Source organism: Sorex fumeus, unplaced genomic scaffold (assembly GCF_029834395.1).
Source record: "Sorex fumeus unplaced genomic scaffold, SorFum_2.1 ptg000010l, whole genome shotgun sequence".
In the NCBI taxonomy this organism is placed as follows: domain Eukaryota; kingdom Metazoa; phylum Chordata; class Mammalia; order Eulipotyphla; family Soricidae; genus Sorex; species Sorex fumeus.
Genome location: NW_026606067.1, coordinates 894901 through 910041, shown reverse-complemented (window position 1 = coordinate 910041; position 15141 = coordinate 894901). Strand labels below are relative to the sequence as shown.

The 15141-nt window shown below is 42.8% G+C and overlaps 1 protein-coding gene across 3 annotated transcripts in view; it reads left to right on the top strand.

Annotated features, from left to right (window-relative positions):
• Positions 1-15141, top strand: part of PPP1R12B (protein phosphatase 1 regulatory subunit 12B) — a 250443-nt gene that overhangs the window by 119069 nt on the left and 116233 nt on the right. For all 3 annotated transcript variants that reach the window (XM_056110653.1, XM_056110652.1, XM_056110651.1), the window contains exon 13: positions 1484-1663. In XM_056110653.1, the coding sequence (XP_055966628.1) occupies positions 1484-1663 (180 nt within the window). The remainder of the gene's footprint in view (positions 1-1483; positions 1664-15141) is intronic.

The window sequence follows — 15141 nt, the reverse complement described above, 5'->3', positions numbered from 1 at the left end:
GGCTGGAGCAATAGCACAGCAGGTAGGGCGTTTGCCTTGCACGCAGCCAACATGGCCGACACAGGTTTGATTCCCAGCATCCCAAATGGAACTCTGAGCACCGCCAGGAGTGATTCCTGAGTGCATGAGCCAGGAGTAACCCCTGAGCATCGCCGGGTGTGACCCAAAAAGCAAAAAAAAAAAAAAAATTAAAGAGTGAGTGGTCATTCTTTCCATGAAAGTCATTCTTTAATGAATTAAAATTTATATGAGAGTGAGTCATTTTTATGTGAGTCATTAATTGCTCCTAGAGTAGTGATTGTATTTTTTAAATCACACTTCAAACTGTTCTACTTGTATATTTGCTTCTAGGTACCATATATAGACTTGTATGATCTGGTTATTTCTTGCTGCTTCTGACAATACTATTATTTGGAAGTGACCTTATGATTAATTGTAAAAAATTGTGAATATGTGGAAAACCCAGATTTCCAGCAGTTACTATTTTCATTGCCTCTCCCATCTCCGCAAGCATCAATTTTGGATCTCTGTTACCCCAGCAACAAACTGTGACGTCACGAGCGATAGCATTTTGGGTGGAGAGCCAATGGTTGTACTCAGGTCTGTGTTAAGAAACAAAGATCTTGTTTTCATGTAAAGGAGTCTGATCATCCACTAATTATTCAGCTTGCTGTCAGGAAGCCTGTGATTAAGCTTGGATATAGAAGTCTGCGAGTTTTCATTTTTGTAGTTAGGAGTATAGACAATTCTTAAATGAAAAACCATTGCTGAGCTAGGTGAAGGAGAATCAGACAGACTGAGGCTGCACGCTTTTTATCAAATGTTTCTGGATAATCCAAGAAGATGGACATCCAGTCTAGGCTGAGGACTACTTGAGAGCCTCAGAATTAAGGGGCAGGTGAAATCCAGTACGGTAAGTAACTTTAGTGTTGTTTTCATGTGTGGAGAGCCTTGTCTCTGTGTGCATGCATGGAGACCAGATGGTATTTCAAAGTCACTTAAAGAACTCTCACATATGTCACTAGTAAATTTGCTTTGTGTAACAGCTTTTATTTGATTAAAAAAAAATTCCAGGGAAAAATAAATTCCTTGTAAATGTACCTCTTAAGCCAGAGTATGTTAGATTGAATTCTGAATCAGACTAGTCTATAAATTAAGGGCTCTTTTTTTTAAAAAAATAAATAAATACAAAACAGAACCTGCTAGAGAGAGAACTCAAAGGACCGAGTTCATTTTTCCCATGCCAGAGACTCGGCTTCAGTCCCCATGTTCTACCTGGCTCCCTGAACCCTGCCAAGTGCAACCCCTGAGTCCCAGCTGTCAAGCCCACCCCAAATAAGAATAAAAAACCCAAACCAACAAATTTCGAATAAGAGAATGCTCCAGTTAAATTTCTCCTGAGCGGTCTGTCTCTGCAATAGTGCTTTGTGGTATAGCTTGCCTGATCGTTCTCCTTCCTCTATCTGCCCCACCCCCCTTTCAGGACTCCTTACAAATCTCAGGCTGACTCAACTGCAGAGAAAACAGCAGACAATGTGTCTTCGAGCACCCCGCTCTGTGTGATCACCAACCGCCCTTCACCCAGCACTGCCAATGGGGTCACCACTGCCACTGCGCTCTCCACGCCTGGGACGGATTCTGTGGAGGCCAGGGAGAGGAGGAGGTAGGTTCTCTGCTGATTCCATTGTCTGGTTTTGCTTTCAGGGTAGCAAAAAAAAAAAAGACGTGAAGTCTTTTCCTCGATCGCAAGTAAATTGCTGGAAAATGTCTTTACTCTTACAGTTTTGTATTTTTGGCAGAAATCTTCATTGCTCCTGATTATTTTGACATAGACATAAGATTACCTTGTGGATAGAGGCAAGGACATACATTACCATAGGGATATAGCTCTTTTCTCTTTGTCTTTTGTCAGGCATTTCTGAGGCACGTTTCCCATCAGACTCTATTTGAATAAAATGACCGAAGGATATTCATTTTGTTCTTGGTGGTCCATGGCTTTTCTCGCAGCAAAGAAAAGCAGTAGTATGACAAAAAGTGCAGAGCACTAGAAGGAGGCAACCCATTTTAATTGCTCTGAGAATTCTAGAATCATAGAGGATGGTATGGTAGAGGACAGTGACGGGCTGTTCTGCAGTGTCTGTGTAGGGAGATTGCGAGAGAGCACTCAGGACTTGAGAAAGAAGAGGCTCAAGGTAGAATCTTAAGAAGTTTGGTTTTTTTCAATCATCAGTGTTAAAATTCTCGGGAGATGTGATCAAGCCAAACAGACCTTTTAATTTTTTTTTCTCCTGCTTGAAAAATAGAGTAAATAGGATAGAAAAATAGACTGTACTTCACTTGGGCGTTTTCAGTTTGTTTTAAAACCAGGACTGCTGAAACTTTGTGATGTGTCAAGTTGCCAGGCTGGATGGTGGGGAAGGGAGAGTTGGGAGTGGGGAGGGAATATGGGAGCACTGATGGAGGGAGTTGACGCTGCTGCTGGGACTGGTGTGGAAATAGTGCAGGCCTAAAACTCCAATAACTTTGTAAATCACAGCTCTTCAATTTAAAGAAGAAAGAAAGAAACCAGGGCTATCATTATCCTTCCCCTTGCCCCACTTTTTTTTTTTTTCAACAGTGTTTTTGAGCCTCATGCTGGTGCTCAGGGACTATTCCTTGAACAGTAATAATATATCACAATAAATCTGCAAGATGCAATGAGTCAAACCTTTTAGATCTTTGTTTATTGGAATACTAGCTCTAGAACTTACGTTTTGTGAAGAAATTGAAGGGAAATGTTGTCAGTTGAAAATAGAATTTTTCCCCTTTCTTTTTTCCCTTCCTTTTCCCTCTTTTTTAATCCCCTACCTTCTCTCTCTCTTTCTTTCTCTATCTCTTTCTTTGGGGGAAGGGGTTCTTGGACCATCCCTTGATGTGTTTAGGGCATACTCCTGGCTTTGTGCTCAGGAATCAGTCCTGGGGGATCATATATAGTGACAGAAATCAAATCAGCCTCATGCAAGGCAAGCACCCTACCCCCTATACTATATACTATCTCTCCAGCTCTCTTTTTTTATTTCTTTACCTAAGCATGGGGGAGAGGGGAACCCAACTGATATCTGGGCAAACAGATCACAGAAACATTAGTTGTCATTAGTTATCACACCTCTTTTTTTTTTTAATTAGCACTGTAGTGCTGTCTTCTTCTTGTTCATCGATTTGCTCAAGCGGACCCAATAACGTCTCCATTGTGAGACTTGTTGTTACTGTGTCTGGCATATCGGATACATCACGGGTAGCTTGCCAGGCTTTGCCGTGTGGGCAAGACACTCTCGGTGGCTTGCAAAAATTTAAATTTATAACACTGTGATTTACCAGGTTGTTCATAATGCAGTTGTTTCAGGCATTCACTATTCCAACATCAAATTGTCACACTCTTTTAATTGGCTGTTACCCAAGAAAAAATTTTAAAATTCATCTTGAGTAAATATGTTAATGATAATGCATTTAATTGCTCATGAGCTATTTAGATTGTATTGGTTTTATCTAAAAACTAAATGTAAAAGTAATCTTCTCATTAGCTGAAAATATGCCTTTTGAAAAATCCTTCGCTCTGTGCTAAGCAAGAAAAGTAAAATGAAATTTATCGCTAAGAGGTCCAGGAGTGTGACTCAGTGGGAGAACATGACCTGGTGGTCCTGGTTACACACCCAGTACCACATGCAGGCACACAGCACCCCAGAATGTGGCCCCTATAAAAAAAGAATTTAAATAAGTTTATTATTAAGATTATGATCCCTGAAAGGATCAATAACTCAGGTAAGTCATTCTTTATCAGACTGTATTATTATATGTGTTATTTTATATATTTCATGAATCATTAGAGAATACTATGGAGGCATTTACTATGGAGGAATTTTAGAACCCATGGTTAATAAGATGTCACTTTTTATAGATTTTGATTTGAAGCTTTGAAGTTTGATTTATTCCACAAATGTTTATTGAGTACCTGCTATTCACCACATACTTTATAAGGAGGCCCTATTTTCTCAGGGGACAGCAATAAATGAAGGTATTAAATCAGGATATTAATCACAATGTGAGAGTTGTTTATCAGGATACGTGCCCTTGGGGAGTGGCACAAGATAAATAGGGTGATGTTAAATATTTATTAGATGATTAAATAAGGAGATGGCACAAGATATCAAAGAGCTGTTGGACTTACTTACTTGCTCTGTACTATGATAAGCCCAGATCATTCACCAGGCAAATACAGTCGCAGTTCTTGGAGAGTGAAGATGAAAAACAGAAAACCTCTGCTAGTGAAGGTGACAAACAGAAAATCAATAATTATACTTGTGATGTATGCTAGGTGATATACATACATATGTTTATGTGTATATGTGTGTGTGTGTGTGTATCTCCTGATGTATGCATTATGATCCTGTATTCCAGGATACTTCTGTAACGTCCCTTCCTTCTAGGAAATCACTAAGAGGGTGATGCTAAAACTGAGATCCGTAGAACAAATGACTTAGTTAAAGAGTGTGAGTGTTCCAGGCATAACATATGGCAATTAAAAATACACTGTGAAGGAAAGTTGTTTGATACTTTGGAGAAACTGAAAGATGGTCTTGTGGTTTCCATATTGAAGGTTAGGGAGAGTAGTTTACGAGGCTTGTGAAATAGGTAGGAGCCGTGTAATGCAGGGTCTGACAGTCAATGATAAGGCTTTTGAATTTATATGCTAAGTTATATATAATGATGATCCATTGATAAATATTCTGGTACTATCTTTATAAGGGCTGGAGCGATAGCACAGCGGGTAGGGTGTCTGCCTTGCACGCAGCCAACATGGCCGACCCGAGTTCGATTCCTCCGCCCCTCTCAGAGAGCCCGGCAAGCTACCGAGAGTATTCGATATGCCAGACACAGTAACAACAAAGTCTCCAATGGAGACGTTACTGGGCCCGCTCGAGCAAATCGACGATCAACGGGAGGGCCTTTACCTTTACCTTTTATCTTTATAAAGCTGTATGTCATATAATTCACACATATTTATTTGGGGGTGGGTGCCTCATCCAGCAGCGCTCAGGGGTTACTCCAGTCTCAGTTCTCAGGAGTTACTCCTGGCAGTGCTCAGGGGAGCCATATAGGATGGTGGAGATTGTAACCCAGGTCAGCCACGTGCACATCTATTGTACTATTGCTATAAAGTGTAAAATTCAGTAAGTTTTTTTCTTAAGTCTCCCTGACAGTGCTCAGGGATGCTGGGGGCCATTTCCAAATGCTTGTTGGATTCAGTGTTTGGACCTGGCAATGCTGGCTGTGCTTAGGGCCCCATGTGGTAGTGGGGCTCAAGCTCAGAGATGGGCATGTACTCCAGCTACTGAACTATCTCTCCAGCCCTACAGTTCAGTCACTATCACTGTCACTGTCCTCCCGTTGTTCATCGATTTGCTCGAGCGGGCCCAGTAACGTCTCCATTGGAGACTTTGTTGTTATTGTGTTTGGCATATCGAATACATCACGGGTACTTGCCAGGCTCTGCCATGCGGGCGAGATACTCTCAGTAGCTTGCAGGGCTCTCCGAGAGGGGCGGAGGAATCGAACTCGGGTCGGCCATGTTGGCTGCGTGCAAGGCAAATGCCCTACCGCTGTGCTATTGCTCCAGCCCTACAATGTGAGTGGTCGCAAGGTTAACCTAAAGTCAACCTACAATTCAATAGTTTTTAGTATTTCCAGATATGTAAGACTGTTAGCAAAGGTCAGTTTTAGATAATCTCATCACCTTAAAAAGAAATTCCATATCTTTTAGTTGCCTTCTTTCCCATCTTTCCATTTCCCCTTAGACCTAATCAGCCATGATCTTTCTGTCTCCGTAGAGGTGCCAATTCTGGACATGGTTGGTGAATGAAACCAGCATGTGGCATTTCACAACTGGCTCTTTGTCTTAGTATAATTTTGTCATGGTTCACTCATGCATGTCGTAGCGTATGTCAGTACTTTATTCTTTTTCATGACCAAAAGCTATTTTGTTGTGTGGACATCACTCATTTTGTTTGCCATTCTTAAATTGGTGGACTTTTGAGTTTTTTCCCCACCTTTTGACTATGATGAGTAACATTACTATACACATTTGCATACCAGTTTTAGTGTAGAAATGTTTCTCTCTAAGTGAACATATCTATTTCTCTTGTTTTCTATGTATGTACCGAGAGTAGAATTGTTGGGCCATGTGCCACTTGTTTGTTTTTTTTTTTTTTCTTGCATGCTTGGACCACATTCAACTGTGCTAGAGGCTTACTCCTGGCTCTGTGCTCAGGGGTCACTCCTGGCAGTACTCAGTGGAACATATGTGGTTCTGGGGATTGAACTAATGATATCCACTCACAAGGCCAACTTTCCAAGTTACAAGAGAGCAGTACCTTACCCTCCATGCTCTCTCACTAGCTCACCTCTGGAGGTTTTTTTTTTTTCTTTTTGGGTCACACCCAGAGATGTACAGGGGTTACTCCTGGCTCTGCACTCAGGAATTACTCCTGGTGGTGCTCAGGGGACCATATGGGATGCTGGGAATCGAACCCGGGTCGGCTGCATGCAAGGCAAACGCCCTACCCGCTGTGCTATCGCTCCAGCCCCACCTCTGGAAGTTTTTAATCACAAGGTCTGAATTACTTAATTTTTTAAAAATTCTGGCTATTAAATTCCAGTTACAGTATTGCATATTAATTGACAGGTAAAAAACAGATACCAATGGGTGTCATATGACCAGGAAGGAGTCTGTTGCAGAAGGATGGCACATAGGAGAGAACTGGGGCACTGAGATATCAGTAGTGGAGATGGACAAAATCAGTCTCAGGTATGCTTTTTAGAATGGTTCTGGCCATGTGGTAGATAGAATTTACAAGGATCTCTCTCCCATTATAAATTATGAAAGTATAGTTGAACTTAGAAAAATAAAAGGGAATTTCTAGGTTACTTCCAAGAATAAAGATAACCCCAAGCCAGATTAGGCTGAGTTGCCCAGCATTGGTATAAAACCTATACTGTAGACTTTAGAAGCTCACGTTTTAATGCCATTTATGAGTGTAGGAAGCATGGTTGGGGACCGACCAAACTGGGAACTGTAACCAAGAATCTGTATAATGCTGGAATTCTTGAATGTCTTCTTAAAATATTCAGCCATGAACAGGATACTTTGTCCAAAGAGGTGTTAAAGAAGTAGTATTTGTCAAGAATTTGGTCAGGGACAGAGAAAACTCTTGTGGGAAATTTTTATAACCTTATATAGTTTGGCTATCCAAGCCAAACATTTAATATAGAAAGTAGCTCTGTGAGGCTGGAGCAATAGCACAGTGGGTAGGGCATTTGCCTTGCACACGGCCAACCTGGGTTCGATTCCCAGCATCCCATTTGGACCCCTGAGCACCGCCAGGAGTGATTCCTGAGTGCAGAGCCAGGAGTAACCTCCGTGCATCACCAGGTGTGACCCAAAAAGCCAAAAAAAAAAAAAAAAGTAGCTCTGTGCTCTTGAAACTCTGGAGCTAGAGCATGGCAAGTTCAGAATCCCCTTAATGAAACACATCTACCCCCAAGGTCTCAGGGAGTTTTGTAATAAAGTTCTCTACCTAGAGGAATACACGAAGCACATTATAGACGCTGAAGTCAGTGAATCACCACAAGGTAGAGTTAGTAAATGCAGGTTCTAAGATATTCATGGATGCAAGTTAACATATAATAGAATTTTTATTTATGTATTTGGGGCACCTCCCTAGCATAGCTCAGGGGGCTGGGGCCTACTCCCAGTGATCCTCAGCCTAACTGTGCAGACTGGGCCATTCATTGGGTGGACTTGGTCATGTGATGCTCCGGGACTGACAGGGCCACACCAGGATAGTGCCTGGGGGGATTATTAATTTGGTGCCAGGGATTGGTCCCAGGGCTTCCACATACCAGGCACGTTCTCCATCCCAGAGCTATCTCCTTGGTCCCTTAAATGATTTTTTAAAAAATTGAGTTACCATTAGTTTACACTGTTGTAGAATTTTAGGTGTAATATAATTTTTGAATGCATACCAAACCCCAAACTATTTAAATTGGTAACAGCAATTAGAAGTAATGAGCTATTATAAATATAGGCACATCTATAGGATCAGTTCTGTGAATTAGTCAGGAATAGTCCTTAATACATAAAATTCTGCAAATACAATGTTGTAGCTAATGTGTAGAGTCCTGCTTAAATGGGAACTCAGATACGTTGACTATCTAATAAGTCTCTTGAGACTGCTATTTGCCAGGCACAGAGAGAGGGATTAAGGATAAAAGATCAAAGAAAAACATTCTTTAGACCCTTCAGTATATATGTTGTTGGAAGACAGACAAACAAATGAAATGTTATAATTTTTATAAATAAAAAATGAACAATTAAGTACTGATTCTTAAGGCTGGGCTGTAACTCAGTGTCCAGCCACTTGCCTTGTATGAGTGTCTCCCTAAGTTTGATTCCCTGCACCACAAAAAAAATAGTTATTGCCCTGATAATTGTTAAGTGCTCATGATAAATATTTGTGTAGGTTGCTATGGGAGCACAAAGGAGGACAATCTAAATTCGACTGAGTAGGGTGACAGAGGGTGTACCACAGGCAGTGGCGGGGTTGGATTTTGAAAGGTAGCCAGAGGTTCTCTGTGAGTGGAAATAGGGTGGTATTTTAGAGGTAAGAAATACACGAGACAAGAAATTTCCATATGCCTAAAGCTGGGAGGGGACATGGCGCTGAAGCACTTCTGCCAATATTTTATGTGAAATCGATTTAAATAAAGAAAAAGAAAGAAATTAACTCTGGCCAAATGAGTTTGTGAAACTTCAACCACTGATCCCCAGATCAGTGCTGGTCTGCAGAGAGGTTGAGAACTAGTTTGTGTAGCTCAAAGGACTGGAGTGCATACTCGCTAAGAAAAAAAAATGTTGGTCTATGGACCACTGTGCAGGCCAGGTGTTGGTTTGCAGGTGTAAAAAAAGGCTGAAGAGTATTGGGTCAAATTAAAAGAACTCTGAAATATTCATTAAAAAATTTTATGGTATCACTCAAAAGCCTTTTCAGAGTCATTTCTTAGAGGTTGGGGGTGGAGAGCCGGACGTGGGCTGTTAGAACTTACAGCCTTTTCCAAATGTCTCTGTCCATGAAAAAGTTTTGCTTTGTTTTTGTTTTTCACAGAAACCTAAGACTCCAATTCCTCTAGGTATACTTTGGAACTAATGGAGCGTGAGAATGGGGAGCTACGTAGATGTGTGTCTTTGCTGTCTTAAGAAATGTGGGCCTCTGTTCTCTGAGCTCTGAATACCACTGAAGTATTTTCAGCTGGGGAATGACTTGATCAAATCAAATCTATCATTTAAGGCTTACAGAATGAAAACCATTTAGTTCTCTCTAGACAAACTTAAGCTGAAAGGGGGGGCGGGGAATCACATATTTTGCAAATAGCTGAATTTTCCTTCTGAAAGAGCAGCACTGGCTGCTAATTCTCCGGGAGCTGGAACTTTTACTGTAAGCAACTGATTGTGGAAGCATTTGACTCCATCTGGGAAATTGTGGCGGAGGCTTTCAGCCTCTGTTCATAGGGACCCTTGGGGTAAATGAGTCTTTGAGAATGGCCACAGGCACACCTCACCCAAAGGAAAGTATCTCAGAAGCAAGCTCCTTCGGGCATGTTGGAGTGACTGGTAAAGCACATTCCTTTACCCGAGAATGTCTCATTCTGGAAGGGGATAAGCGAGTGGGCACATACCAGCTGGCCAGTGACTGGCCTCAGTCTTACACCCCAAGCTACTGTTTCTTTCATTTTCTAGAGTTCTTGTTTAGGGACACGGCAAAGCCTGGCAAGGCTACCCGTGACGTATTCGATATGCCAAACACAGTAACAACAAATCTCACCATCAAGACGTTACTAGGCCCGTTCGAGCAAATCGATGAACAACGGGAGGACAGTGCTACGGTGCAGTGCTTGTTTAAGGAAGACGGTTTGATACAAAAGGAAACTCGTGACTCTAACTCATAAACAGGGACATATTAACACTTGATCTTTATGAGTGATTATGGAACATTTTCCTCGTTTTATTTTACAAAGTTCCAGAGTGACCAAGGATTACCATTGGAATGGAGGTGTAGGGGATCTTGATTTACAAAAAAAGTAACTAGGGATCAACAGTCTCTTAGGATGTTTATCTGTGAAGGCAGCCAATCCCTGAAGAGTCAAGTGAGCTTTTTAAGAAAGCCACAATCTTGGGTTTTCAAAATTCCTTTTTCTTTCTTTGGGGGCGGGGGTGGGGGGCCACACCCAGCGATGCTCAAGGGCTTACTCCTGGTTCTCTGCACCAGGATCACTCCTGGCAGGTTCAGAGGCCCATGTGGAGTACTGGGGATTGAACCCAGGTCAGCTGCATGCAAGGCAAGTGCCTTGCCTGCTGTACTATCTTTTAAGAAATTATTCTTTTTGTTCAGTTATTGGGCCATGTATGGTGGTGCTGGGTTGGGGGACTCTCGGACTCTGTGCCCAGGGTCACTCCCAGCAGTACTCAGGAATCAAGTCCAGGCCTCTTGCATGCAAAGCAGGCTTTGCATATGCCAAGTCCATTGAACTATCTCTCCAGCCCTTAAGTTCTTTATATGTTGAAAGAAATAAGACTTATGCTCCCTGTTTTACAAATGAAAGTGCCGAAGCCCTGAGAATAGATTTAGATTTGCTTAATATGGGGCTGGAGTGATAGTACAGGGGGTAGGGCATTTGCCTTTCACCCGTCCGACCCGGGTTCTATTCTCAGCATCCTAGCACAGCCAGGAGTAATTTCTGAGTGCATGAGCCAGGAATAACCCCTGTGCATCGCCGGTGTAACCCAAAAAGAAAAAAAAAAAAGATTTGCTTAATATTACCTGGTGAGTGGCATAATGAAGCCATCACCCAGATCTTTTTCCTCCTGGGTTGAATTTATTACCCCTTTCTTCTTTTGGACTTAAACTTTTTAAAACATTGCATGACCTTGAGATACACAGTTACAAAGTTGTTCCCAGTTGGGTTTCAGTCATCTAGTAGACCAACACCCATCCCTTCACCAGCGTACACTTCCCACCACCAGTGTCCCGTGTCCCATTGGATTTAAACTTAAAGGTTCACATTCAGGGGCCAGTCTCTCTTGATCCGTGGCAGTCTGCCTTTCTGACACTCCAATCACTGCCCTCCTGTGGATTGCTCCTGAGGGCTGCAGATGCCAGCAGGCTCAGCTGCCTTAAAGGAGTGGGTTTGATTGGCAGGCAGCAGAATGGCAATGGCAAGTGGCACACAGTTGGCAGAGAGCTCCTCGGGGATATCGGAGCTGGGCAGCAGCTGTCACAATAGGGTGGTGGTCGGGCTCCTTTTCCAAAGCTTAGGTTTTCCTTAGCAACCAACTGGAAACAATTCTCTTAGCTAATAATAGAGTCCGATCATGGCTGCCTTTGATCCTCCGGCTCTCTTCTTGATGTTTCCCCCTTCCTGAAACCTGAAGTTTACATCTTAATTGTAGGGGGTGCCCTTTCACTTCCGTATAGTTCATTTGTTTTTTCACCAGAAGCTAAAACTTTTTGTCTTTCCTCAACAATTTATATGCGATTGGTTGGGACGTAGGCAGTCCTGGCAGTCTTATACTCTATAAACATCAATCTTATTTTACAAGAGAGACAGTTATTCCTGCTGGTAGGAAGCTATTAGCAGATTAATTTGGCATCATCTCTAGAATGTTGGAAATTAATTTTATTGATTGAAGCACAGTGATTTACAGTATTGTTAATGATGGCTTCCCTTGTATGTATTCCAAGTGCATGCATCACCAGTTATCCACCTCCCTCCCACCAGGATCCCAATGCCCTTCCCTTTCAAGTGCCCCTGACTCAGACCCCCCAAAACTCAGTTGTGTGACTCAGTTCTATTATTGTGCTGCCTTTGGCCCTTGTTGGTACCTTATGGTGTGTCTTGAAGCCCCACATATGAGAGAGATCATTCTGTATCTACCCTTTCATCCTGAACAACTTCACTCCACATGATCTCTAGAATGTGGGGCATTTATTTATTTTTTATTTATTTATGTAGGTGTACTGCTATTTATTCAGCCACACAGCAGGTAGGGCATTTGCCTTGCACACAGCCGACCTGGGTTCGATTCCTTCATCCCTCTTGGAGAGCCCGGCAAGCTATTGAGAGTATCCCGCCCACACAACAGAGTCTGGCAAGCTCCCTGTGGCATATTTGATATGCCAAAAACAGTAAAACAACAAGTCTCACAGCGGAGACGTTACTGGTGCCCACTCGAGCAAATCGATGGGGAGGACAGCGCTACAGGGCTATGAACTCTACATTACCTTTTTGTTTTTTAATTTTTTTAATTAAAAAATTTATAAACTTCACAATAATTATTTACATTCAATATTTCAATACCAATCCCACCACCACTACTTTGAATCTTGCCACCACTACCCCAGCCTGCCCCTTAGGCAGATGCTAAATAATTTATTTTGTATTGCTTGCTATGTATAGTATGAGGTGTCATGTGGCTGCAAAAGTGGCCGTGTGCTCCTGAAATTTTGAAATTTTAAAATATTTGGGGTCCGGAGGCATCTCCGTGGTGTGCTGCTCTCCTCCGAGATTCATTTGTGAGTCACTGAATCATGGCTATTAATACCCTTAAACAGTGTCCAGAGGCAGTGACTGCCAGGAAACCAGAAGGTCGGGGAAATGGGAGGAGGTCACCCATCCCCAACTCCTTGAAGCCTGGAGTTTTCAGTCTCTGGTTCCACTGAGTGTTTTAGTGGATTCATTCTTGGGGGGGGGGGGACTCAGGATGAACCTGTGGGGTCGGCCATGAACGTGGCCACGAATGGGTTTTGGAGGTTTGCAGCTGCTAGGGTTCATTTGGGGCAGGCGGAGGGACACACCTGGCCCCCTCCCAGGTGCTCCAGTGAAATCAGCCTGGCTCGGGGTGGGGAGACATCTCTTGCGGTGTGCTGCTCTCCTCTAAGATTCATTTGTGAGTCTCTGAATCGTGGCCATTAATGTACTAAAATGGCCTGCTTTTGATCTCTTTCAAGATTTATTTATGGGTCTCAGAAGCAAGGCTGATAAATGAGCTTGTATAGCTGAGCCAGAGGTGGTTTGTGGGCATGACTCCCACATACCTAACTTTTGGCTGTTTAATTTTTCTGGAAACTTGGTCCCAAACTGTTCAGGTCCAACCAGAGGCACAGCAGCAGTTTGGGGGCATCAGGAAGCCTGAAGGCCCCATCAGGCTGCTGATGCATTAGCCCCACGGGGACAGGTTGACCTGCTAGATGGCACTGTACCCCCATAGAATGTGGGACATTTAAGCCAAGTATAAAACTCTTGAGTCATGGTTTTAAAAACTCACTTGACTCACCTTTCTTAAGCTAAAGGGGCTCTTGATAAAGTAGGGCACAAGCTCCTCTAGTCTCTCAATTTGTGTTCAAAAATGAATATTTTCTTCCCCTATCCAAAAGACTATGCAATGATGATCTTACCAGTTTTTTTTCTCAATCTGTATAAATAATAATCTTCCTAACATGGATATTGAACCAGGAATATTAAGCAGGAAAAGAGTGAGCAGTACTTAGCAGTAGGCATGTTTTCTAGGATACTGCAATTGCCAAGGCCTCTGGGTTACTTGTGTGACTAATTATTGCATTGGCTTACTAGCTTATCTGACTCCTTTTACTCCTTTCTTAGTGCTGTCAGTATCTGTCATTTTGTAACTAGTATACTCCACACTGTGTGCAGTAGTGAATATTGATGCTAGGGTGAGTACTTTTCACATTTTAATGTCTGTTTTATTGCTCATTTTGACTCCTACACCTGTGAATTTGGTTGTAGGTGTGCATATTATTACTTCTGTTGAGTCATGCATATTGCTGGTATTCAGTATGCCGAAGTAAGGTGTAAACAATCCCTTTCAATAGCTGCAACACTAGTTCAAATTCTGGTACCACATTTGGTCCCCCAGTCACTGCCAGGAATGGCCTCTGAACACAGAGCCAGGAGTAGCTCCTGAGCACTGTCAGGTGTGGCCCCAAATAAATAAAAGCTGTTAAATAAAGTGAGAAGCTGTGGGTGGGGGGGAGTGGGTGGGGAAGTGTGATTGATAGTTTTCTTTCTTTTTTTCAGCGTGGGTGAGGGGGGTACACCTGGTGATGCTCAGGGCTTTCTCCTGGTTGGGGAATCACATGGGGGGCGAGGGATTTGATACAGGTTGTCCATGTGCAAGTCAAGCGACTTGCCTGCTATATTCTCTCTTCTTTGGCCTCAGTATAGCATTTTTCTTTTCTTGTGATAAGGAAAGCAGTGGTCCCCCTTACACTAGTAGGGCTTCAGAGTTGATAAATTGGTTGGTACTAATTAATTAGACTGTGGGGAACAATGCTCTTGATGTATATCTCAAAATGTGACTTGGGGCCAGAGCAATAGTACAGCAAGTAGGGTGTTTGCCTTGCCTGAGGCTGACCTGGGCTCAATTCCCTGTATCCCGTATGGTCCCCTGAGCACTGCCAGGAGTGATTCCTGAGTTCGGAGCCAGGAGTAACCCCTGAGCACCTCTGGGTGTGGCCCCAAAACAAAAAAAAAAAACCACCCACAAACAAACAAAACCCCCATGACATGAAAGGAGGTGATGGAAGTTTTTGTTTGGGGGATTTTTTTTTTTTTGCTTTTTGGGTCACACCCGGCAATGCACAGGGGTTACTCCTGGCTCTGCGCTCAGGAATTACCCCTCGTGGTGGTCAGGGGACCATATGGGATGCTGGAAATCGAACCTGGCTCAGCTGTGTGCAAGGCAAACGCCCTACCCGCAGTGCTATTGCTCCAGCCCCAATAGAAGTATTTTAAAATAGCTTGTGGTGATGAGCACATAATTTAGTAAATATATTAAAACTGCTGAATGATACATGTGAGTGGTATATTAAATCTCAAGAAAGCTGTCTAAAAATACTACTACTACTGCCGGGGCTGGAGAGATACTATAGCAGGTGGGACATTTGCCTTGCACATGACCGACCTGGGTTCTATCGCCACCATCCCATATGGTCTTCTGAGTCACCAGGTGTAATTCCTTGTGCAGAGCCAGGA